This window comes from Elgaria multicarinata, chromosome 4, assembly GCF_023053635.1.
Source record: "Elgaria multicarinata webbii isolate HBS135686 ecotype San Diego chromosome 4, rElgMul1.1.pri, whole genome shotgun sequence".
Lineage (NCBI taxonomy): Eukaryota > Metazoa > Chordata > Lepidosauria > Squamata > Anguidae > Elgaria > Elgaria multicarinata.
In genome coordinates this window covers 58,113,092-58,140,066 of record NC_086174.1, presented here as the reverse complement: position 1 = coordinate 58,140,066, position 26,975 = coordinate 58,113,092, and the positions used below count along the sequence as shown (strand labels likewise).

Sequence of the window (26,975 nt, the reverse complement as noted above, 5' to 3'; positions counted from 1 at the left end):
CAGCATCAGGGCTCTTTTGATGTTCTTAATCTTTAATAGCAGGAAGAACAACGGCGCGGCAGCCTAAAAAGTTACAGCCCTAAGGGTCCGCTGTGCTCCGCTTTGCCCGACCCAGGTAAGCGTTTGCTGTGAGAGACGATTTAAGCGAGCTTCCTGTGCGTCTGCGCACTCGGGTGACGCGCACGCAGGCGCCCTCTCTGCTCTGCTTACGGCCATTCCAGCCAGCGAGTTGGGGTTTCCCCTGTTACGGGTGTGGAAGGCGAACGTGGTGCAGGATGTCGCCTACGATCCACGAGTTGGCCGAGCAGCTCGCGAGCCAGCAGTCGAACGGTGCGTGTTCCCGGGAGCCGCTTGTGAGGTCACAATGGCTTGGAACGTACCAAGATTCTAGCTTTATTCTTCCTGGGTCCGGGGAATGGGAGCGCGTATTCCTAGACGCCGTGTTTGCTTTCTCCTTCTTACCGCCCTGCCCCCCCCCCCCCAGTGGTCATTTAGGCAGTCTTATTATGCTATGCCGTCGGGAAGCTGCTTGTTATAATGGGGCTGTGGCTGTCATCAGTTTGCAGGCTCCACGCAAACGGAGTACTCCAGATTTGTTGTACTTGGCTCTAAATGTGTGTTTGTTTTAATTCACTTCTTTAAAAGTTGAAGGAAGGTGGGAGTTGATGTTATGACTGAATTTCTGAAGATGAACTGACGTCATGGATGATTTTCCTCCTTACCGAAGTCGGATCAACTATGTTAGGAGTTGGAAGACTTAATCCTTTCTTTGATTTACACTAGTCAGTTTCTCGTATCTCTCTTCACCCTTGGTAGAAACAGTACTAGACCACAGAAAATGATGCAAGAAAGCTTGCTGATTTAATAATATAAAAGCAAGCTGCGGTGGACAAGGAATAAATGGATATTCCTCATATACGAACAATCCAATAGCAGCAAGTAGAACACTACAAGACACGGTTGTGAGGCGTCCAGCCTTCTATATATTTCCTATTGTCTAATAAATGAAAATACATCAACATGCATTTTGTGTGATCCACTTGCAACGTGGCTTACTTTTGTTTACTTTGGATGGTACCAGGTTCCAACAGACTGTTGTCATGATTTGGTACCTCTTAAGTGGTTTGAGGGAGAACTTTACCCGATAGTATTTTAAAGGAACTTTAGGCACAGGGGATAATGTACTATCTGGTCAATCAGCAGGATTGCCAAGTTACTTTTAAATTTTCTTTTGGTCTTAGCTGTAGGCAATAGCTTCATATCTGCCAGTAAATCTATTCCTTAACCCCACTTCCAGATAAGGGGCTCCTAGTGTTAACTATTAGAAGGCACTGTACAGCTATTCTGTCTTTTTCTCTTTAATGGATTTTCTGTGGTAAGGAGAAAGACAGAGGAAGCAGTGGGAAAATATGGGAGGCTTATGAGTGGAAGACGTCCTTGGGCCCCCTGTAATATCTGGAGACTACTCAAAAGCAAGCAGGCTTGCAAGTGCTTGCAGAATTTGGCCCTTCAGTGTAGTCACAGCAATATGCATTTGAGATATAAAATTATGCCAAAGTGTTTAAAAAGGAAGGACCACACTACTGAAAGTTGTACTATTTGAAGTCTGATCCTATGTTACGACCCAAGCGTGTGTGTGAGTGTGGGAGCAGGCATGTGTGCGGGAAGGGGGTGGGGTTATGCCCAGGCTCCAATTACCATGAGGAGTGAAAATGAGCCAGATTTAAAATCATGCTTGAGGTTACTTATGGAAAACATCATGCTTGAGGACAATTCATGCTTAAGGATACTTATGGAAAACATATTGCCCTGTATCTATTGTTCAGAGTTCGTGAGACTAACAGTAGAAGAAGTGTTAGAGCTGAATAAACACATTGAGTGAGTTTGCACGTAACGCTAAACCATACTTTAATGTTTTGTGCATGAATAGAAATGTGACCATGCAAAGCACTGGACTGAAAGATACTACTCTCTTTCTCTTGTGCAGCTGGGAAGAGGAGTAAATCAGAAATTTCACTTTTGCAGATTCCTGACTTGTTACATGCAAGGCAGGAATTGTAGTTTAAAATAATCGCTAGTCAGTTGCTGGACAAACTAACTTCAAACCCTGGATTGCTGTTGTGGTTTGTTTAGCAAACTAGAGTTTATTTGAAACCACAGTTCCTGGTTTGCATTTAACAATAAACCAGGAATCTGCTAAAATGAAACTGAAGCCTAGCTTATTCCTCCTCCCAGTCACATGGGGTGGGGGGGGTGGGGAGCAGAAATGAAGGGGAAGCATGTCAACGTGGTGCTTTGGACACATTAATTTCTGCTCATGCGTGTAGCCTACATGCAAATGTGGCCATTCTTTGTGGTGGGTTACTGGCCCTGGCCCTTCTCTGGAACAGAGAGATTATGCTTGTGCAGTTAAAACTACTAAAGATGCATGGGCCCTCAACTTATGCATGTTTACTTGGAAAAAAGTGCCATTGAATTAAACAGGATCTACTCCTAAGGATATATGAGCAGGCCTGAAGTCTTCATGGCTTGTTTTATTTGCTTTATAGGGAAAACTTAACTCTCCTTATATTTTGCCTGTTGAAGGATTCCAGATAATTCAAAAACTAGTCTGTTATTAGATAAGTGTTAGTCTGAAGCAGCAGCTTTTCTCATCCTGCATCCTTTGAATGCATACGTATGGAGCTTTTTTGGGGGATAGTGCATGATCGTATCTGATCCCCACATGCTTTAGCTAAGCCCATTCTAGCCCCTTACATAGCAGTTTGGGCTGAAAGACGTGTCAATATGAGCTGTCCTTCCTGAGCTGAGTTAAGGTGTAATATTGGTGCTGGCTAGGTTCCGTGCCAAAAATATTTTTTTAGGAGACTTTTTCTACACCAGGAGCTGAATACATGTGTATACATGTATTCTCCATCATTCTCTTAGTTCAACACACAAAACAAGGAACGTCTAAAACATGTTATCTCTGGATGCATGTAAACTCTGTATTTCAGGGTAGAACTGGATCTTGGAACATGGTTTTCTAAGTGTATATTTTAAGCATACTTTGATTCTAATTGAAGTTAATGGGACTTCAGAGACTACCAGTGCTTGCTCCTGTGGGGTGTCCATCTCTTAAAACTGTTAGCTCAGTCGGAAGGTCATTTAATTTTTGGAAGGAATGGTATATACCTTGAAAGTGTGTATGTGTGTTTTGTAACTCTGCTTACAGTTGTTGTCAGTTTCTACTACCCCCTTCAGTAGAGAATGTTGAGTATTTTGAATAAATATTTCTCAAAACTTGTTTCTGTTACTAATGCAGCTGCCAAGAAAAGCCTGAAGGATGAAATTGAATCAATTTTGCAGGAGCGTATTATGGTTTTGGATGGAGGCATGGGCACCATGATTCAACAATATAACTTGACAGAAGAGGATTTTAGAAGTCAAGAATTTAAGGACCATCCGAAATCGCTAAAGGGGAACAATGACCTATTGAGTATAACTCAGCCTGATATAATCTGCAAAATTCACAAGGTCAGTATAGGAATTTTAATTAGGATTTTTCTGGAAAGAATGTATTGATTTCTCTGAAGCATATGAAAGATTTTGAGATTCCCATGCAGATGGTCTAGAGTAGACTATAATTATCATTGTGGGTAGCCATTGACAGCCTTTCCTGGAGGAGAAAGCTATCAATGGCTACTAGTCCTGATGGCTATGTGCTACCTTCAGTATCAGAGGCAGTAAGCCTTTATGCACCTGTTGCTGGGGAACATGGGTGGTAGGGTGCTGTTGCACCTGTGTCCAGCTTGTGGTTTCCTTGTTGACAGCCGGTTGATTGCTGTGTGAACAGAGCGCTGGACTAGATGGACCCTTGGTCTGATCCAGCATGGCTCTTCTTATGTTCTTATGGAAATATAATTGACTTTCCACTCTTTTGGGGTAGGGCGTGGGGAGGAGAATAGCACTTCATATACATGTACATTCCACCATGTTCCTTCCACAGTAGCAGGCATGACATACCCATATAGGTGGGGAAGGGAAATTCACCTGACCATGCCATTTTTAATCTTTTTTCCTATAAATGTTTAAAAACATTGTTTTAATTTGTGCTAAAGCTCTTTCTGATTTTGTGCTGTTGCGCTATTACTTTAATATTTTGTTTGAAGCAATAAGATAAAAAGTTTTCTTACAGCAATTAAAGGGTGCTGGTGTGGGGCGAGAACACAGGGTTAAAATGACAACAAGAAGGCAGCATGCATTTACTTTTAATCCTTTTTTTAAATTGTATGCTAAAATGCATTATCAATTACATATTGCTGTACAAATATTTGAGTAATAAAGCCCAAAAGCTGTTTTAGTGCATATTAAGAGATCAATTAAAAATACACACACTGATACAGTGACATCAGCTGGATGATAGTAAAGGTGAGTGGAGAGGCCACAGCTCAGTGGTAGAGCACATGTTTGCATGCAGAAGGTCTTTAGTTCAATCCCCACCATCTCTAGGTAGACCTAGAAAAACTCCTGCCTGAAACCTTGAAGAATCTGAAACCTTGAAGAATCTCTGCCAGTCAGTATCAACAATACTGGGCTAGGTGGACCAAGGGCCTGATTCAGTACAAGGCAGTTTCGTGTGTTCCTATAGTGGCATCACACTGGTACAATGGCATCAACTAGGTAATAGTGATTGTGACACAGTGCAGAGGTATAGCGAGAAGCTTACCTGCCTGAACAGCACTGCATGCATAAAAACACACCTCTTTTTAAAACAAGGCAGAAGAACAGTGTTAAGGTGTCCTACACCTGTGGAAGTTGTACTATTGTGCAGTTCTTGCCCCCAAAGTTGGAACTTTTCTACAGTCGGAGAAAAAGTTGGAGGGAAGCATGCGGCAGCCATGTGCCTTGTTCCAATAGAAAGTAGGAAGTGAAAGAAGCTTTTATTTTTTTGCATGAACAAATGCAATGCAGCAGAGTATGTATGAGGGAGAACAAACTGGTTTGTGCGACACGGCTGGCTCATTGTAGGTTATTTAACACACCATGAGCTGTGGTGCAAGCTGGGCATGTGCTGCGGCCATTTTGATTGTGCAACCCACAATTGAACCCCCATCATTGTGGGTTATTCTAGAGTTAACCCTTGCTTAACCCACAGATTGCAGTAAGTACACATTAGTATGCATTTATGCTCCTAGGCCTCAGTTCATTTTAAAAGTTTTAGCTCCAGTTGGGAAGGACATCTGTTTAAATATTAAAATACATGAGGTGCATTTGCAACAACAAAAAGTTACTACAAGGCAGTGTAGTTCAAAAAATATAAACTCTTGGTGACATTTCCTGTCATAAAATCTTGCAGGTTCACCTTTAGTTTTCAGAAACGAGTGGGTGTCCAGAGGAACCTCGCCAGTTATCAATTAGTTTCTTTGAAAATCTAAATGTGTAATTTCTCTCTTGTAGCATTTTGATTAAAATATAATTGGCTGTAATTACCCTTGTCCTCATTTATTTTCTTCACCACCAAGAAAAGTCCCAAGTGTATAAACGTCGCCATATCAGTGCTTCCAAATCTGGGAAGAAACACACACAATTCTTTTAGGAGTTGAAGTGTGTTCATTTTGGGGAACAGCATGAGGATCGAAGAGAAATTGCTGCTGTTGCCATTTTCAATTATAATTTAATTACATAATATATGGTAGATTTTCCTCTCCTGCTGTTAAAATAATGAAAAGGTGCTAGTGTAATTTGCAGATGGTAAGACTTTTTTAGCTTTTCCTCTAATCTCCCTATATTAATAGTATAATTAAAAGTGGTTATAGAGAGAGAGGGAGTCCCATTTTACACCTGTTTACTTACCGGCAGTAGTAGGCAAACTGTTAACTGTATATAGGCCATTAAAAGATCATTATACACACATGGACAATGTGACTTTGGATTTTATTCACATTCTAATATACTCATAGTTACACTATGAGTATATTAGAATGTGAATAAAATCCAAAGTCACATTGTCCATGTGTATATAATGATCTTTTAATGGTGTGTACTACTCTCTGAGGGTGTGTGGGGAAAGGGCTGTAGGGGGAGAGGGGGAATGTACCCTTTCCCCATTCCACTACCAGAAGCTTCCATCTCTGGGAGTAGTTAATATGATGCAACTCATTTGCTCCCATGACTACCATTGACAAGAAATTTTAACAAGTTTGGTATCAACCCCTGGCTTCCTCAGGCAGCTGCTTCAGCACCCTTGTAGGACCCACCTCCTGGCCCTATCCTGGCCCCACTTTTTACTCTCCCCAAGTCTAGTCTGGTGCTCCAATCAGAACTTGGTGGCTGGGTCTACCTGTCATTTTAATTTCCCACCATGACCCTGACCTAGTGTCAAACACTGGGCCATTTCTGTGGGGAAATTAAAATGGCAGCCTTCTGTGGTGCTGCTCAAAACACTGCTGCTGCCTGGCCCCACTCCAGCCAAGCCAGTGGGAGCCTACCCCAAGGGCACTTTGCCCAGGGCACCTTCAAACCTAGAGCTGGTCTAAATTTGAACAGTGTGGCACCAATCTGAGTAATGGAGCAGTTTCCAGTGTGACACCAACTGAAGGGTGAGCTCACAGTATTCTTTGTATCCCAATTAAGACACAAAGGGAGAATTGGAAGAGTGTGCACCTCCTTTGGACACAATTCACATTTCTGTAGAGGAGGCCCTGCCTGCATTTAAAGAATCCATTCCCAGCATCCTAAATTTTGAGGTCTCAGTTGCACCATTCTTCTTCGTCTTGTAGGAATACTTGCTGTCTGGTGCTGATATCATCGAGACCAACACCTTCAGCAGCACTAGGATAGCACAAGCGGACTATGGCCTTGAACATCTGGTAAGGGTTTTGATTTTTTGTTCATGAAGGTCAAGTTTCCATCAAACAAGATTAGTGTGATTTTGGAGTCACCAATATTCATACTGATATTGGTTGTCCTTCAGTCCTTGTTACCTCACCACCACCTCTTTTCCCTCTGTGGACATTTAGGTGGGGCAGACAGACACACGGTCTGTTTGCTGATGTTATTCTGCAAAGTGCCATGTATGCTGATCTATATAAAAGAACAACAAAATGTGTCTGAGCGGGTACAGGTAGCATAGCTTTGATTTGTTTGTTTCTGGTAAAAGTTTACCCCAGCCTCACAAATAAAGATTGAATGAGTAAAGAGTGAGAACGCACAAGGATTAACAGCCGCAAGTACCCCGTTGTTCATCCAGAGTTTAAAGCACAACAGCTGCAATCTCTTGCTTGTGCCGAGATAAGAGAGTTTGCATACAGTGGTGCTTATGGGGCATGCCTGGTCTCTGGAAGCTTATTAGGTAACCAAGCTAGTGCCCAATTAGAAGGCTGGATGATCTTTTGCAATGCATTCTTATGTTAGCATAAGACTCCGGATCAAAGTTAAGTAGGTTCATGCCCCATTTGACTCCTCATCAAATATGCTTAATTCTACAAACAGCAGTGCCTTGCCTTGTTATTTCTAATTTACTTATAGTAGATCAGGGCTCTCCAACAATGTGCCCACAGGCACCTCTTTTGGTGCCTACCAACCTCCCTGCCCCACCTGATTTTTATTTCATTTCTTAATAATTATTTTTAATTAAACAAATTACCTGGGAGGCTGGCATGCGGCCAAGTGATCTGCTGTTCTCCAGCACCATCTTCATTTGGGTTCAAAAGAGTGGTTTTGTGTTTGGAGCTGAAACACCTGTGCCTTCTACTTGGGTTCTTGGATAAGATACTTTTCTTATAGGTTCGCCAGTTTGCCTTCCGGGAAATGAATGTTTTGTGACTGGCCATGCCCCAACCATGGCAGCCATCTTATGAATGGTCATTCTTCCTACAATGGCAGCCATTATATGAGAATGCCCATGACACTCTTTCAAAATTCCAAATGGGCCCACCCACTCAAAAAGTTTTGGGGATATCTGCAGTAGATATGTCTTCTCCCCTCAGTGTTGTTTACTGTGCAATGTGGAATTGGGACGGGTGAGCTTAAGTATACTAGTACTTTAAAATGCTGCTATTGGGGGGTACACTTGGAAATTCACTTTTCAAATTGGAGATATTTTAAAAATCTTTTTTTTCTTCTCCTTGAAGGGACTGAACTGTTTTTCCCATCTCAGATGGAGAACGTTTGCCTACCTGAAAGCATGTTGACTTTTGCAGGCACTTGGTTGCATGATGCATAGGGTTAAATTGGGACTGGGTATGTGCAAGAACGCACACTCTGCCCCAAGTGTTCCTGCATGCCCAACTCTCTCAGAGGTGCATGAAGGTGTGCATAAGAACTTGTAAATCCATTCAGGAACACTGATAAGGCACTCTGGTTGTTACCATGCCTATTTTTGTAGAAGTATCGAAGTAAGCATTACAGAACCAACAGGGTGTATGTAGTCTGTATTGGGGTGACCGTTGTAGCAGGGCAGAATTGTCTGTTTTCTATCATAGGACTCTAACATTTGAAGGGTATTAGGTTGGAAGCAGCTAGGACCTTGTCCTGAGGACCTAGCTCCTGAGGCTGTTTATTACTCTCTTTGTTCAGATATCTAGGGCCAGTTATAGCCCTAGAAAGACAAACTTAACTAGAAGAAAGATTTCCAAGGTCACAAAAGACAAACAGGACGCTTAGGTGGGTGGTTTGGGGTACTAATTTGGAGGGTCACACAAGAACTCAGGTCTTTCAAAAGCCAATTCATAAATAATGTTGTACTGTTTTGATTGAATTAGGAAGTGGAGGTAGTGAAGTGAAGGCCTGGAAAGCCCCCCGGAAGAAATAGGGTGGGGCAGTGGATAATGAGTTAAACTGGAAAAAATCTGGTTTTTCCCTGGGATTTTTTTGGGAAACATTTGTGGGGAAATGGTTGTTTCCTGAATTTTTCTTTGGTTTTTTCATGTTTCCTCCCCCTCCTCAAACCTTCCTATCTGTAAGTAGGGGAGCTTTGGCTTTCAGATGTTCAAAAGTTCCCAGGCCAGTTTAGAAGGGCTAGCACACTCCCCCCCCTCCACATTTCAATACTGGGTGTCAAGGGTGGCTACAGAATGCATTCTCTCCTACCTTTGTGCTTGGTCGCTAATATTTCCATACAAACTGGAGACTTTTGAACCAAAGTCTTAAGTGGAAGTACAGGAACCCTCTTTTTACTGTAAACTGTGAAGTGCCCTAAAGTATGTTGAAAACTGTCACTTTTAGAATGCAGTTGAAATAGGTGTTATTCAACTCTGAATCTAATACTTTTTCCCTGTCTTTTGCTTTTGGTGTCCCTTACTCACCCACCCTCCTGCTGCTTAGGCTTATCGGTTAAATAAAATATCGGCACAGGTAGCCCGGAAAGCAGCCGATGATATCACTGCTGAGACAGGCGAGTAACTTTCCCTTCTTACTGGTTTGAACATGGTTTGAACATTCATAATGGTTTGAACATGGATCTCAAGTTCCCCCGGGATCACGGTTGCTTGTGGCCTGTTTGTTTGTTTATTTATTTAATTACATTTATATACCGCCCCACAGCCGAAGCTCTCTGGGCGGTTCACAAAAGCTAAAGGGCATTTTTGTTGGAGGCGTCCTTCAAGAAAACTTGATACAGCAGGCACTATTCATTGGGGACACTTAGGTTCCAGATGTTAGTGTCAGCCAGTATTGTTCCCAAACCACTGCAGCTTACATGCTTGGTTTCTTATTTATACTAGATTAGCTAAAATGGAAATAAACTGCCATGTGTCATTTCGAGATTCCAGTGTTTGGCAGCATGGCGGCGAGTGCTGGCTGGAAAAGATAATTTTTTAAAATTCCAAAAAAATCTCTGGTTTCAGCAGCTTTGAAGAGAAGGTGCTGCTATCTTAGTATCGAGAATAAAATGGACCAGAAATTGCTAAAGAGAAATCTCTACAACTTTGTTTACAAATTACAATTTGGGGTACAGTTTATTTTTTTCTATTTTTTAAAACACCCTTCTCCAACATTATTTCATATTTTTGTCATGGCACGGCCAGTCAGCCTTCCAAATCTGAGGTGTAGTTCTTATTCAAAGTCTTCACATAAGAACTGGTGGGTTAGTTTGTCAGTGTATGGGATGCAGGCTTCCTGCCCATTTTAACTTGGCAGACCACAAAGCTGCACTGGCAGGAGAAGCCACAGTTACCAGAATATTACCGTCAGGTTTTGATTCTAGACCCAGCAATGCAATGTCCTCTTGGTTCTTCCATTTGCCTGTCTACTTCCTTTTTGCCAATAGTGGACAAGCCCTTCTGTCTCTTAGCCATCCTTCCTTGACCTGTTGCGCTCTAGATGTTTTGGTCTACAATTCTCCCAGTATTCACAGCCATTGTCCGTACAGCCAGGGGATGACAGGAGTTGAAGTCCAAAACATTTGGAGGCCACTGCGACATCACAGACCTTTACACTAGGTCCATAGCATAAACCCTTCTCAGGTGAAGCGCCAGCACTTGAAAACCTGAGGGAGGGTTAAATAAAACCTTTCCCCTAGCTATGAGGGAAACAGGTTTAATATAGGATCTCTCTGAATATACTGTGGGTATAATCTGGTGTAGGTGTTTAATAACTGTAAGGCAGTTAAATAATGCCAAGCTGACACATGGCATTTGGTAGCTAACAAAATAATAATAAGTTTATTGTTATTTAAAAGCTTTAAACAAAAATATAATACTTTCAGTCTTGCCTAATCTAAACTCTCCACACATCAACCACCTCACTCTCTTCACACTAATCCTAAATCCCCAGAATCCAAGCACTTCTTTAAACAACTCTCTCTCTCTCTCATTCACTCATCCCCCAAACTCGCATCCCTCACAAAGTCCCAACGCTCTCCTTATATACTCCTTTCCCCCACCTATTACATCATAAACCACACCCACTCAGTTCTAACATTCCATACTTACCAGACATACTAATCTAGACATATACAAGATAATCAATTGTGGGGTAACGCCACAGGCACTAGGTTGGGGGAGGCTTGCATAGCATGTGTATATTGTTTTGCCCAGTCCTATATTCCACCCCACCCCCCCAGTTTCCTATCTTCACCACCCATTGTTTCCCCAGTTCTCTGTATTTTCAAACCACTTTGTTTTTAAAATGTTCTAACCATCCATGTGTCCTGGCAGATTTCAGGGCAATATACAGTAATAAGGGTACACTAAGATGGAAACAGTACAATACAGGACACCAGCATTCATATAACAACAAGACTTGGAAGGTACTAAGAAGATAAAACTTCCAAGCAGAACAGAAGCGATAAAACCAATTTAAATTCTTGAGCAAATAAAAATGTGTTAACCTGGTGCCAGAAGATCTCAGTATCAACACCAGTTGAACTTGCCTAGAGAGGCCTTCTCTGTTGATCAGTTCTTTCAGTTCTTTCTTCTTAGGCCATTACAGTTCTGTGCTCTTCCTTCAGTCTCTTTGCATGCATATGGTCTTCCTGTCCCTTACTTTCCCTACTAAAGTGGTCCCTACCTCTAATGGTGCCTGTGAATGGGTCCCCAATGTGGTGCCTGAACGTATTTTTCATTTCATTTCATTTTTATTTATTTTTATTTTCTCCCATTTTTTAAAGTATACATATATGGATTTGCATGAAATGCATACAACTTTCTAGCAATTATACATGGGCTTCAACAGAAGTGGATCAAATATCCAAATAAGTGTACATTTGAAGGTGAGGTCTATGTGCCACCCTTTCAAATATTGAACGTGTTGTAAGGTCCTCAGTCCATTGCATTATAGAAGGTGGGTGTTTATTCTTCCAATGTTGTAATATCAGTCCTTGTCAAAAAGGTGAAAAGAATCCATTTATGGTGACTAATTGTTAATATCCATGAAGCAGGTAAATAATTTAAAAAGAGCATGTACATGGGTGAATGTTAAAGACTGTTCCAGTACAAAATTTATCTGTGCAATAACCTCACAAAAAGAAGCAACTACTGGACATTGTCAAAGCATTTATTTAAAACAAGCATTAGCTGTATTGTACTGCCAGCACATCGCTGAATTAGACAATCCCTTCCAATAGAAACAAAGCAAAACTTTTTGCTGAATAAGGCGTAGCATAAGATCCATAGACATGACAGGTAGACCCCAAGGCAGTGATCTGCTGATTAGACATTTTGTGGCGGTGCCCACAGCATTTTCTCAAATTCCCAAATGTGCCCACGGGTCCAAAAATTTTGGAGACCCTACCGTACTATCTCTTTTCAGGCCTCAGCCATTCTCTGTGTGATGTTAAATCTGCCAAACAGATAACTTTCCCTTTCTGCAGAGAAGCTGGCCTGCAAACTTCTTTATTCCCTGAGCAACTGCAAGTCATCACACCTCCCAGCCAAATCAGTGTTAGAGACTTCACCATCACAAGCAAAATACTATAAAGATTTTTTTAATGTTGTGTCTGTGTTTCTTCTATGTTAAGGACGGAAAAGATACGTTGCTGGGGCAATGGGTCCCACAAACAAGACCCTTTCTGTCTCCCCTTCAGTGGAAAAGCCAGATTACCGGAATGTCAGTAAGTATTCACATTGTTATACCAAAAATGAAGGCCCTCCACGGATGTAACAGCAGCAATTCGTGGGTTTAATTAATAATTGTGGAGGTGTGTGTTGCGCGCGAGCCACTTATGGTGTCCTGGAACAACCTGTCATAGATTGTTTCTGTGACATAGGTTGTTTCAAGAACAAGCCATGGTTTACTTTTAGCTTGTTTAATCCATGAATAACTCCAAGTGCCTAGCTTCGAACATCAAACTATGAATATGGCACTCTTCATTGGCTTCCAATTCACTCCAGAATCCAATATAAACTTCTCCTGTTGACCTACAAAGCTTTTCACTATCTAGCTCCTTCCTATCTTTCCTCTCTCATCTCACACTATTGCCCCGCTCGTGCTCTTCGCTCCTCTGATGCCATGTTTCTCACCTGCCCAAGGGTCTCTACTTCCCTTGCTCGGCTTCGTCCATTTTCTTCTGCTGCCCCTTACGCCTGGTACGCTCTTCCAGAACATTTGAGAACTACAAGTTCAATCGCAGCTTTTAAAGCTCAGCTAAAAACTTTTCTTTTTTCTAAAGCTTTTAAAACTTGATTTTGTTCTGACTTCTATACTGTTAGTTTTACTCTACCCTGTGCCTGTTTGGTGCATTCTCTTCCCCTTCTTATTGTTTTATTATGATTTTGTTAGAATGTAAGCCTATGCGGCAGGGTTTTGCTATTTTATTGTTTTACTCTGTACAGCACCATGTACATTGATGGTGCTATATAAATAAATAAATAAATAATAATAATAATAATAATAATGGAAGCAACTTGTGTGTGGTTCATACACAGTGTGCATCCCTGCAATATGTGGATTAGTTCAGATTGCCACTGAACACTACCGTTGCATCCAAACAGGGTCTAAGAGTAACAGTGGTTTCTTTCGCTTTTCCTGCTGTCAGCTCTGTACTAACACCAGTTATGTAACATAAACTCAGAAAAGCAAAATCCAGTAATATGTGATGGGTGGGTGCAAAGACTTACATTTGAAGGCCAGTTTCATGTCTTTGTTGCAGTTAGAAATTAATTATTTATTCCAAATTAGAGGCCTGGGTAATATGTTTGATAGACAAGCAACATTAGAAGAAGCCAGTGCAGAGTTACCTTCCCACCTTTCTACCAGTTTGGGAGCATATGTGTACCGTATTTCCAGTTGTGATCAGAATGATTCTTTCATTGTCACTCATAGCATAAAGAGAGAATGTGTTGTTGTGTTCTAGCTTTTGATGAACTCGTGGAAGCATACACAGAACAAGCCAAAGGACTTCTAGATGGAGGAGCAGATATCATGTTAGTTGAAACCATATTTGATACAGCCAATGCCAAGGTGAGGTTTCTAAAAGTGTATAAAAACAGTTGATTATGGGATTTAAAACAGCAGCAGCAAAGTATCTACTGTATTTCTTCGATTCTAAGATGCACTTTTCCCCCCATATAAACATCTCTAAAAACGGGGTGCGTCTTAGAATCGCAGGTCATTTATTATTCCTTAGAATCAAAGCTTTTTTTCTGTTGGTGGTACTGAAATTAGTGTGCGTCTTACAATCGATGGCGTCTTAGAATCGAAGAAATACGGTATGTAAACTGAAACCTTATTGATCACATACGTAGGTGATGAAGAGTCCAAAGCAGATTCATCTTCTTTTATTTTAAACGATAATATTGCTTCTCTTTTTACAAGTGCAATTAAAAGAGGAAGGGGTTCCCTGCTTGAGCCCCTAATAATTTAGGGTTGAGGGATGTTTCCCATGAGGTGAAAACAGTCTCTTCCTTGTACTATATGAGGAAGTTTCAGGAAGGAGGAAAAGGAAAGGATACTTATGATGTGCGAAATAGTTTAATAATTGCAAAATGAAAAGAAGGTGGGACACTAACACTTTGTAACGTTTTCATTGCACAGGCAGCTCTCTTTGCTCTTCAAAAATTGTTTGAGGAAGAGTATGAACCCAGAGCATTGTTTGTGAGTATAAGAATTCAACTTTTTTTTTTTAAGTGAATAGTATCACACAATTTTTCATGGGTAAATGCTCAACCACATGTAAACTCAATCACAAACACTTTATTTTGCAAACTACACTGTCCTGGATGTTCGCTTGCTATTTCATGTTCCTCCTCTTCACGTTCCATGTATCCATAGTAGTAATAAGAGATAAATGACTATGACCTCAAATATGCCCCTCACTGCAATCTTGCCAATCGACTGAGAGTGTCCCGTTGAGGATTCTGCCAGTGTGCCAAACTACAGCAGCTTGTCTGTGTAGAGAGATACTTGGCCCACAACTCTCTTTTCCTGACGATTTACTGGTGCCCTGAGTATGAGCAGTTTCCACCATGGATGCAAGGCCTTGTTTGTGTTGGTATTGGGTGACAAAAGTTAATGTTGGGGTGAGGAAATTGTGGCTTCAACAACTATAATACTTCCTCCTCTTCCATTTTCTTTTTAATTTGGCTGTTTTGTATGATTAGAATATACTGGTTCCTGCCCCAGAGGCCTCGGAGGCTAAAAATCTCTATAAATAATATTAGTAGTCACGTCGGTGTGCAGTTCTTCCCAGAGTGGCTCCTGCTGGGCTCTGGGAAACCCACTTTTTGTCCCTGCCAGTGCCTTTGTGTGTACTGCAACCCCGCTGGGCCATTTCAATAGCAGCTGGAGACTTCCTGCATCTTATCAACAACTCTTCTTAGGAGTAGCTTGCATGCCAAGAGTAAGAGCTGCCAATTGGATGCTGTTGGCGAAATGCAGATGAGTTCCAGCTGCTGTTGGTGGTGCTACCTGGTTGGAGCCTACGTAGAAGAGGCTGCAGTGCACAGAGGCAATTGGCAGGGGAGGAGAGCGTTGTCATAGAACCATGTGGGAAGCCTTCTGCATCCTGTGACTTGAATGTGTGAAACAAATATCAGACTTGATGATGTTCTTAACACGTAAATTTCTTTTCATGTTGGGCAGTTGTCCTTTTGTTGAGAGTCAAGTTCAGAGATGATCATTTCTATATTATATATTTATATCCTAGAGGTAGGATATAAATTAAATAACCCCAACATGGATTAGCTCTCATTAAATATGTGGTGAAAATAATAAAGAGTTTAACATATGAATTAATTCTAATCTCCCTAGTGTGTGATGCCAAAAGTTTCCCCATGGCTCTTGTTCATCAGACCTGGTTAAAAAAAAAGACATCTTTTGTCTTGTGGGTCACATTTTACAGCATCTCAGATTGTAACATGAGGGAATATGGTTGATGGACTGGAATTTTATGCAGGCCAATAAGTTGCAATAATGTGTTTGATAACCCAGGTTATACAATACACTATTGTTTCTATAGAGGTCCTCTCTGGTTTTGGGAATCCTTCTGTACTAAGAACGGGGGAGCAGTCAGGCTGTGGTTATATGCCATGTTAGAAGTAGAATGTTGAAAAAAAGAAAGCTGGAGGATTTGTGGTATTTGGAAATTTCAGATACCAAAATATAGACTTAAGGAGTTGAGGAGGAGGATTCTTCCATTTCATCCTGCAATAGAATAAATGAGTGTTCCATTAAAAAAACAAAAAGAAAAGTCATTTGAACAACATCTCAAAGATTTGATTGATTCTTGAGTGCTTGTGTGTTCCTTGTATGATATTCAGGTGCATATTCAGTTAAAAGATTTTCTTTCCATCTTATTTTGTCTATTAATTTACAGATCATTCCCTGTGACAGGTAAATGTTGTTTGTAGAAGTTGTTTGCACAGAACCATAACCAAGCTTCATTTTTAATTGGGCATTTTTCATTTCAGTTTACCTTCTGCTATTGTAGCCTTCTTAATACGAGGCTTTTGTCTTTCGCCCCACTGCCCTTGTGGACTTTAGGTGTCGGGGACCATTGTCGATAAAAGCGGCCGCACTCTCTCTGGCCAGACTGGGGAAGCATTCGTCATCAGTATATCTCACAGTGACCCACTCTGGTAAGAGACTCACACAGCTGATCTGCATGCTAGTACTTCTCATAGCTCAGAACCTCCAGCGTACAAAGTTTTTCTCCAAGCTTGGAACTTCCAGCATGTCATAGGTCAGAATCTCTGTGTCGTATATTGCCCTGTATCACCTTAGTGTTTTATACGTATAGTTTTTGGAGTCCCCTTAATATTTAAGGCTGTGCGCAATGATGGACTCCATACTGATTTTTCTAAAGTAGATTCAGAAGCATGGACCATGTGGTAGTGTAAATCATGCACATTGCACACACATTTTTTGGCCTCCTGTTGAATGTAACTGGTTGTTTTAGAGGAGCAATGGTTTTCAAAGTGTGCAGAAGGTCTCCTCTGGGAGATGCAGATGGTTGCAGAGGTCATTCCAGACCTCTCTTGATGTACATCTTGACTAGCAGGAGGTAAAGCATTGTGCCACTTCCAGTCCTTATTTATTTATTTATTTATTTATTTAAAACATTTGTATCCCGCCTATGTCATTAGGATCTCAGGGCAGCATACAGATAAAAGCATACAGTAGAAAACAATAAATATACACAGCTAAAAACAAATTAAACCATGAACCAAGTTAAAACAGTATATAATTTAAAAACAGTAAAAACAATTAAAACAGTTAAACAGTCCTTACCAATCAGTGTAAGTGCTCAGGATTAATGCACCAAACTCTTGCAATCTCTCCTCCCGCATCCTAGAGGTTTTTCTCTCCATCACTGACTGCTTCCATGTGAACATGCTCCTCTTTTTTCTTTCTGTCTTTGCTCACAACTTGAAGCCAATTAATGAGCACTGAGAGGCAAAACTTGGGTGCTTTGGTTTTAACACTTGAGAAGAAGGGAACTCCATATGACAACGTTTGGCAATCCTTGGCAGACCTCTGCTGCAGGGACGCAAAAGAAACTTGTAGCAGGCCCATCTCCAGGTTCAAATGTGTTTCTGCTCTGCTTCCACTCCCCACCCACACATTTTCAGTCTTTGGCCACATGGCTGATCAGAAGGGAGAATGCACGGATTTTGTAAAGCCTAAATCTGCAGCTCACGATGAAGTTTGGCCCTAATGCAAAAACCTGAAAGTGAATGATGCTATGGCATGGCATCAGAGATTAAATCTCCAAGGAGAGTTATGGGAAAGGCTTAGGTTCACAGTGAGAATATATAGATTCTTAGGCATTTGTCTACCTTTTTGTTCTCAGCCAACCTGGAGCTCCAGAGACATCAGCAGATGAGGCTTGTAGAGAGAGACAGAGACAGATGGGGCGCTGAAAGAAAGTGAAATATAGCAGCTTGGGGTGAAAAGGGAGCCTGGACTAAAGGAAAGGCAAAAAGTGGAAGCTTATACATCAACCATGAACTAACAGTGTAGAATGAAGCAGTATTTATCCACGGGTTGATAAGGGTGGCAGCATTAGTTACCCTTATCTTGGCTCCAGTATTTGTAGAGTAATGGGTCTATAAGATAGATTCAGCATTGCTTCTCTTTTTGAAATGACATGCTCCCTGGCATCGTTTCTGTTCCAGCTTATATAAACACGTGTGTGCAGCAGCATAGAGATAATTGACCTCTTATGCAAGTGATCTGTGTAAAACCGGTTTTATAATTACTACAGTAAGTTTAAAAATGCAGCTATTTCAGTATGGATCAAGCCAAAGAGATAACAGAAATGTTAATGATTGAGGCTGAATTGCTAGTCCATGCCTTAAGCAAGGTCATATATGTGATTCTCTGGTTATTAATAAATTATTTGTTATATCTGTAGTCTGTCCTTCTCCCAAGGAGGCCTGTAGTTTCTTAACTGTCTCCTGATACAAGTGAAGACCAGAACCTGTTTAGTGTCAAAGTCAGACATCTTTGGATTAGAGTCTATGGTGCAAATTTGAGTAGATTTGCACAAATCCCTGTTAGATTGCGGCTCAGTTTGCTCACGTTTCTGATTCGCAAACTCAAACAGGATTTGGGCATGAGATGAGCGGAGAGACAATGTTCAGACAATGCTCATTCACCAATCCCTAATGACACAACTTGCATGTATATGTTCCTAGATTTGATCCAAGAATCTTGGGTGGCAAGCACTGGGAACATCTTTGCTTGAGGTCATCCTAGCCTTCCAGATGTGTTGGACTGCAACTCCCATCATTACCAGCTGGCATGGCCAGTGTGCCATTTATCTGAGCCTGTATTTAGAATACACACATGCACACTTATATACATATACACTAGTTGGTTACTCACAAACATAGTTTGTGGAGAAAAATCAAATCTAACAAAAGGTTTAACACAACTTTGACTAGGTTACTTTTAACTGTAGGTATCTTTCAATCCCTTCATGATTTGTTTACAGGCCATATGTTACTGACATATCATTGTATATTGGCCTGCACCTGTGATTTTTTGTGTTTTTATCTCGTTTTGCGCCAATTTGCAATAAATTATGTTTGTTTAATTATACTTGACATTTTTTATATTAAAAATAAAAAATTATAGTATATTGTTATAGAAGATAGACTAATACTTTTTAAAAAAGTTTAATGGGCATAAATAAACTCCCAAGTTTGAAAACCATTGTTATTCACGGTGTCAAGAGCTTTCCAATGAAGTGTGTTTCATGAGAATTGGTCAATGGGAAGGCAGTCAAAAAGGGATGACCAACTAATTCCTGATTTTGAATTATGATAACTTGCTGCTGAATTAGTCCTGGCACCTTCTTAGTCAAGTAACAGCTCAATCCTATACATCTCTCAGAATTACACTACATTGAGTTTAATGCGACTTACTCCCAGCAGGGAAATGGATGTAGGGTTGTCGTAGCCCTACATTATATACATTTTCATCAAGTAAGCAAGTCTGATCTGTGACTTTTTCTAGTGATGTTGATTATAGTTCATTGTTTGATTCTTTGCCTTGGGAGGAAGAAGAAAGCAACCATAGGAAAGTCTTCTTTTTGTATATTCAAGTTCCTTTTGAGATCTGAGGTGGACAGCTGAATAGAAATTGAGGCCTAATTTTGTTAACGTGGCTGGTGTTGATGTTTACACACTAATGACTTGGTGAGAGATTGTTGCAGCTCTTTCTGTGTGAGGGAAAGCCTCTCTGCAGCATAAGAATTGAAGCAGATAATTCAATTGCACAATTATAATGCCAGCCTTAGGCATATTAGGCAGATGGATTCTCAAGTTCTTCCTTACTTTAAAAATATTTGAAAGAGCATGAAAATAACTATAGGCAGGTGTTCTTTCTAACTCCTACACCCCCTTTTTTCCCCAGAATGGAAAAGGCTTTATTTTGACCTTTTCTTCAGTCATTGTAGAATTTCTGACCTGCTTTGGCATTGATAGCCACGGCGCAAATATTATCTGTATGGCAGAGGTCACTTTACGTATGTCCTCAGTTTTTTCTAATGTTTCCTAGTAGTATTACAAGTTTCAAAGAGGCATGTCAGGTGGTGCTGTGAGCTGTCTGTCACTCCATATGTAGCAATTTAAGGCATACTTGGTAGCTAAAACAAGATTGGATTGGATTAGAACAGTGGTTCTCAACCTTCCTAATGCCACGATCCTTTAATACAGTTCCTCATGTTGTGGTGACCCCCAACCATAAAATTATTTTCGTTCTTCTCTACACGATCCATTGTCATGGGATGGTTTGCTAATGAAAATAATACATAACAATAGCTTTAATAATACAAAAGATGATACATGACATAGTTCAGTCAATACAGTTTCCTAAGACCATCGGAAATATGTGTTTTCCGATGGTCTTAGGCGACCCCTGTGAAAGGGTCATTCGACCCCCAAAGGGGTCCCGACCCACAGGTTGAGAACCGCTGGATTAGAACAAAGGGTGTTTTGATAACAATATGAGATTCCCTATCTTGCTTCTGTAGTTTTAGGGGATTATCCAGCGCTGCTGCTGCATAAGCAGAAATGACCACTATTGCAACAGGAAGCTAGCGCTGGCTAGCACAACTAGACACTAGTGAAAATTACCCTTTCTGGAATGGGGGAAGTTGGCGGAGCTCAGAGAAGGGAGCTCTGCTGACTTATCCCATTCCAGAACCAGTAATGTTGGTTAGCTTTCTGGGTTGTGCTAGGAAGCACCAGCTTCCCATTGTGCTAGCAGTCATTCCTGCTAGTGCAACATGTTTAGCGTTGTCAGGTTGCCAGCATAGGATACTGCTTTAAATTATTTTTTACAGCTAAATTACTGGCATTTGCTTGCATTTCTTAAAAGATTTTAATGTGGATTTCATGATGATTTGACTCTTTGCCAAATCATCTTGGCTGAATTGCTGCATAATGAATCTCTTACAACTTAACCAAGCAGCAGATCAGAAATTCAAGGAAGACAGAAGAGTGCACCTTGCTCTACCTGCCTATGAAAGGAGGGAGACTAAGGAACACCATTCCCCCCCCCCCAAACTTCTATTTTACTTTAAAATTGTTTTATAATTAAATTATAACATAAATGAACAGAACAACGATTGCTCCAAAATGAAGCTGCAAAATACAGAATTTAGCTTGGTAAACATGTATGGGGTGTGACTTCCAATGGTGGTTCAATCTAGGCCTAATCTACAAGCAGGGTATTGCACTATAAAAGTGGTATATGGTATGTGTCAATGGACCCCAATAGTTGTCAGTGCACTTCAATACTGCTATAAATAGTAGTGTGGCTCCTGCCTTTTATATTCCGCTTTCATACTGTTTTCGTAGTGGAATATCCTGACTGGTGTAGGTAAGGCCCTAGTGTCAACACGTTTTCTGTAACAGGCAGGCAAACTAGTGTTTTCTGTAAGCTGCAATTCAAACAAATACATTTTTGTTTTTCTTACTTGCTTCTTCTTTTTGGTCTTTCTAGCATTGGTTTGAACTGTGCTTTGGGGGCTTTGGAAATGAGGCCCTTCATTGAAACAATTGGGAAGTGTTCCACTGCCTACATCATTTGTTATCCCAATGCAGGTATGCCCAGATCTGTGGGAATTCAGCTTTTTCGTATCAATCGAAGTAATACATGTTGTAAACCATATACACATTTTTAAAAATGATTTTATTGGTATTAGATTACAAAAACATTCCCTTCCATCAAAACTATTGGGGTACTTTAGACCCCACGATGTTAACAAAAGAGAAAGAAACCAGAATCTGGCTAGACCAATAGGGCAGTTTTTTCCTTCAAATAAGACATTAGTGTTAGAAATTTGCACTTTGAGAGCGTTTATTTCTTTGTAAATTTGGAGTAGAATTAACACACACCCCTGGGTCAAAGTTACTTAATAAGGTCAAGAGGGTTTGGTTTTTGTTCACACAAGATTGTATGGGAAAACGTTACAAAAACAGCATAAATTCAACTCCAGTGTAGAGGAAAAATGACCAAAAAATGTAGCTGTAACATGCAGGTTTAAAGTAATGTTTGTTCTAGACCTTATGATCAACAGAACTTTCCTCTGAGAGCAGATTGGGGGCTGAGTTGATAAGATAGAACACTTTGGGCCCGGTCTTGTAATCTGTCCATAGTGTGATACCTTCCAGTATTGTTGGCGCGCTTGAGATTTGAAATACTAAGCTGGATGTATAATCGATTAAATGTTGTTTGTTTCAAATCTGTGGTAAGCAAACTTTTTCTGTGCAAAAAGATGCTACATTTGTGAATGAATCTTTGAAAACGTAATATAAATATTGCTGCTACTCTTTCCCTGCCACATCCTGCTAATGCTTTTGTTGGACTTTTAGTAAAAGAGGACATTTTATTTTTAGAAAGGGAAGAAAAACCCTGTGCCTGTTTACACTTCCCTGTGCCTGTTTGCATTCTCCTTCCCTCTTTATTGTTTACTACAACTTATTAGATTGTAAGCCTATGCGGCAGGGTCTTGTCATTTACTGTGTTATCTGTACAGCACCATGTACATTGATGGTGCTATATAAATAAATAATAATAATAATAATAATAATAATAAAGCTGACACAGGCTATTCTCTGGGAAAACCTAATTAAGAAAAGACTTATGAGTTATTTATTTATTTATTTATTTGCAATGTAGCACATGTTCATTAATTTCAATAAAGTAACCACTGCTGCAGTGACGCTTTTAGGGTGCAATCCTATTACTTCTGCCCTCAGTGCTCGTAAGCATCTGCACTGGAGCCTTATGAGCCTCCAGTGCAGAGTGGGACAAGCAGTGGAGGCAATTGTTACCTCCACTGCTCCATCAGCTCTGCATTTTTGCTGGACGGGCTTTCTTTCCTATCTAGCCAGGATGTTCCAGAGAGGGAGGGAAGGAGGCCTGGGAGGCCTCAGGATAGCTCAGATCCTGGCCTCTCCAGGATCCTCCCTGCCCACTGGAACATCCCCTTTATTCCTCCTCCAAGGTTGAGTTCCTGACCTCGGAGAGGCAGCCAGTGTGGTCCGTTTTGCTCCTGCTGCAAGGGGAGTGTGTGAGGCGGATTCCCAGATCTGAGATCGGAGCGCTGTCTCCAACCTCAGATCCAGGAATCTAAAGTATCCTATGCCCCCCCCCGCCGCCGCCGGGATGCTGTCTAGAGGCCGTAGGATTGCTCGCTTAATTTATTTTTAGCATATCATTGCTTTAGAACAGGAATGGATTGGAAGGCCACATGGGTCTCCGGGGCTACACTTCTCTCGCACTGCAGCCACTGTGTAAGGGGCATGGTATCTGGTGTTGTTGCTGTGGTAGGGGCCATGTCATAGAGGCCAGGGACCTAGTAGGGGCTGCAGGCTATCTGAAGGCTTTAGGCCAGGCTATCTGAAGGAACACCTCCCATATGTACCTGCCCAGACCCTAAGGTCATCCTCAGGGGTTCTTCTCTGTGAGCCCCTGCCAAAGGAAGTGAGGCAGGTGGCTATGGAGCAGGGCCTTCTCTGCTGTGGCACCCCAGCTGTGGAATGAGCTCCCTAAAGAGGTTCTCCTGGCACCTACAGTATACCTTCAGATGTCAGGTGAAGACCTTTTTATTTTCTCAGTGTTTTAACAGTCTAGCAACTTAATTTTAACTTGGCTGTTTTAAATGTGTATTTTAAATCTGTATTAATTTCTGCATTGTTGCCTGATTTTATCCTGGCTGTGTTTTTATATTGTATTTTATATTATACTTTTATACTGTTTGTTTTATATTTTGAATGGTTTTTATCTTTTTAATTTTTGTAAACCGCCCACAGAGCTTCGGCTATTGGGCGATATAAAAATGCAATTATTATTATTATTATTATTATTATTATTATTATTTATTTATTTATTTATTTATATAGCACCATCAATGTACATGGTGCTGTACAGAGTAAAACAGTAAATAGCAAGACTCTGCCGCATAGGCTTACAATCTAATAAATAAATAAAGTTGTCCACCCCTTCTTAGAAGTAAATATTTCCTAAAGATTTATGCACATGGATGCTTCAAATGTGTGCAATGTGTTCCACTGAGCAAATTATTAGATTGTATTATGTAACTGAAATAAAAAAAAAATAGGAAAAAAGATGTCTTTATCTACAGATCATGTGGAATTTAAAATACCTTATATTTCTTCAGGTCTTCCAAACACATTCGGTGGTTATGATGAAACACCTGAACTGACTGCCAAGCACCTTAAGGTATTTCCTATACTAATTTGTTTCTGTAATAGAAAAAAAATAGGCTGCAATCCTATATACACTTAGCTGAGAGTAAGTCCCATTGAAAGTATGGAGCTTAACTTCTGAAAAGACATGCATAGGATTTCTTTGTTACATAATGACAGTGCAGTCTTATACATTTCTATTGAACAGTAAATTCCATAGAGTTCAGTGGAGCTTTCTTCCAGGTAAGCGTGTACAGGATTGCACCCGATTTGCAGAATGTGAAATCCCAAGATTGTCAGTGTTGATTATAAATACATCAAGAAAGTCATGTGGGTAGCTGATGAGTGACCCATTAGTTGGTCAATTCACCTACGGGAGCCCAGTCAGCTGACTTATAGCAGTTTCATGTGGGTTGGCTTTGGATATTATTATTATTATTATTATTATTATTATTATTATTATTATTATTAATAATTTACCGCCTTTTCCCCAGTACTGGGACTCAAGGCAGTTCACAAGATAAAAACATGTACAATTAAAACATATAAATATAAATGTATAAAAGTTAAAATAGAATTAAACCTGCAGTAAAATTAAAAACATATTAATTTTTTTTTTTAAAAAAAAACAGTAACAAATTAAAAGGGAGGGGGGAATCCAATACATTAACACAAGTCCGGTGTAGTTCCAAATGCCTGCCGAAACAAAAAAAGTTTTTGCCTGCCTCTGAAACTGTAGACAGAGGGAGCCAGCCTAGCTAGCCTCCCTGGAAAGGGAGTTCCAGAGCCTTGGAGCAGCCACCTAGAAGGCCCTCTCCCACGTACCCATCAGGCGTGCCTGGGATGTTGGTGGGACTGAGAGAAAGGATATGTTCAGGAGGCAGAGATGTATAAGGGATATAAAAGAGTGGAATACCTGTGTAAAAAACTTACCTGCGGTAAGGGGAGGCGGTACATGCCATTATAGCAAGGGTGGGGAACCGGATTAGTCTTGGGAGTTGGATTCCTCCTGGGACCTATCAAGGGGTGGATGAAATCAGGGGCGGCTTCTCCCCATGAAGACCCCCCCCCCCCCCGTTGTTAACCTGTCCCGGTTCTCTGTGCAAAGAGAAGTTGCTCCATGCTTCTCTCTGCACAGAGAAAGGGACTGCCCCTTGCGCTGCACAGATTGTACTGTGCTTTTCTCTGCATGCAGAAAGGGTCTGTGCTTCACTTGCCTCCTGGCATCTGCAGCGAGAGCTGAGCAAAGCAGATGTACACGCAGCCAGCCCAGCGCCCAGCTTCCCTCTTGCCCCGATCAGGAGCAAAGCAGACTCGGCCAGTGTCTCGAGGAGCGTTTCTTGAGGCTGCAGCACGGTTGCTGCTAACCTTTCTCCCTCCTGGGTGTTCCCGTGGGCCAGAGGTTCCTCATTTCTTCATTATAGGAATTGGTCTCCCACCCTGAAGCCTTCTCTACTTTGGTAACTAGGAAGGAAGTGAGGCTTGAAAGCACAGAGAATTCGGGGCAAGTCCAGATGATTGAAAAATATGGTGAAAGTGCTTGTTGAAAGATGAAAGGGATCTTTTCTAATGTGGTCCAGCTGTCTTCATGTTAGCTACTGGATGCCATTTTGAAGATTCTCTTACTCTAATTGGGGTCTTACCAGTGCAAACTTTAAAAAAATATATGGGGGGATGTTTGCAGTGCTGAAGTTAATACAGCTGAGAATGGTATTGACCTTTTGTTGCCACAGTAGCACTTCGTTAACTTATGTTCTGCGTAGAGCGGACTCAAAATGTCTCCCTCCCCTATTAATAACCTAATTCTTGGGTGGCCTATCGAGGGTGGAGTAACCTGAATCTGGCTTCTCTTTGTTTGGGGAAAGAAAGTGCCTACCGTGGGGGCAGATAAATCTGTCCCTCAGACTGTCGTGGCTGGAGCAGCCCCAGGCTTTCCCCTCTGCTTTTGTTTTTCCTTTTTTAAAGAATGCTCCCCCTCCCCGCACCCCCAGCCATGGTGAGCACCCCTCAAACTGTCATGACATAGTTCAGGGACCAAACTGGGGTGCTGAAATAACCCTCCCCCCCAGAATTCAGACAGAACTGCTGTTTTAGCCGAGTTCGCTACGGCCCTAGTTCTGTGGGTAATGAACGATAATTCCTAAACTGTTTTAATCTCATTCACCCTTGGCCTCTTCTACAACTTTTTAGAGCCAGGGAGGTTTTGAGAACCGTTGGCCTAAATGATCAAGGAGCAATGTACACTACCATTGCAATAAAGTCCCCCCCACACACACTTTAATTTACTTTTTAGTACCCAAATGATTCACAGTAATATAGGGAGCATTGTAATGTCCATTCTTATTATTATTATTATTATTATTTATTTATATAGCACCATCAATGTACATGGTGCTGTACAGATAACACAGTAAATAGCAAGACCCTGCCGCATAGGCTTACAATCTTTATTCAGCCTCTCCCCCTACCAGTTCCCAAATTATATCTCAAAAACCACTTTTCCTCTTCTACAGAATTTTGCCCTAGATGGTTTGGTGAACATAGTTGGTGGCTGTTGTGGGACCACTCCAGCACACATCCGGTAATTACATTTCCATATATTATAATTTCATTTCATATATTGACAGCAACTTGTTTCAACCATCTGTATTTGGTGGAGCAGTACAGTGCAGCTTAGGGTCCCTACTACTCAGTAGACACATATTTATTTATTTATATTTATTTATTACATTTATATACTGCCCCACAGCCGAAGCTCTCTGGGCGGTTCACATCTTGGCTTGCCGGAAAGTAGAGGGGACCTGACCCCTTTTCCCATCACATATATTCCACATTGCTGTTGTGGTTGCTATATGAAGATCAGCCCTGGGGGGAATCCGCACGTCGTACTGA

The 26,975-nt window shown here is 41.1% G+C and overlaps 1 protein-coding gene across 1 annotated transcript in view; it reads left to right on the top strand.

The window, feature by feature from the left end:
* Positions 1–206: 206 nt before the first annotated feature.
* The window catches only part of MTR (5-methyltetrahydrofolate-homocysteine methyltransferase), a 69,302-nt gene continuing 42,533 nt past the window's right edge, over positions 207–26,975 (top strand). Inside the window, exons 1-11 of the mRNA XM_063124342.1 lie at positions 207–330; positions 3,305–3,516; positions 6,762–6,851; positions 9,307–9,376; positions 12,440–12,532; positions 13,775–13,881; positions 14,455–14,514; positions 16,402–16,496; positions 21,373–21,473; positions 24,056–24,117; positions 26,597–26,664. Of these exons, the coding sequence (XP_062980412.1) occupies positions 276–330; positions 3,305–3,516; positions 6,762–6,851; positions 9,307–9,376; positions 12,440–12,532; positions 13,775–13,881; positions 14,455–14,514; positions 16,402–16,496; positions 21,373–21,473; positions 24,056–24,117; positions 26,597–26,664 (1,013 nt within the window). The 5' untranslated portion in view covers positions 207–275. The remainder of the gene's footprint in view (positions 331–3,304; positions 3,517–6,761; positions 6,852–9,306; positions 9,377–12,439; positions 12,533–13,774; positions 13,882–14,454; positions 14,515–16,401; positions 16,497–21,372; positions 21,474–24,055; positions 24,118–26,596; positions 26,665–26,975) is intronic.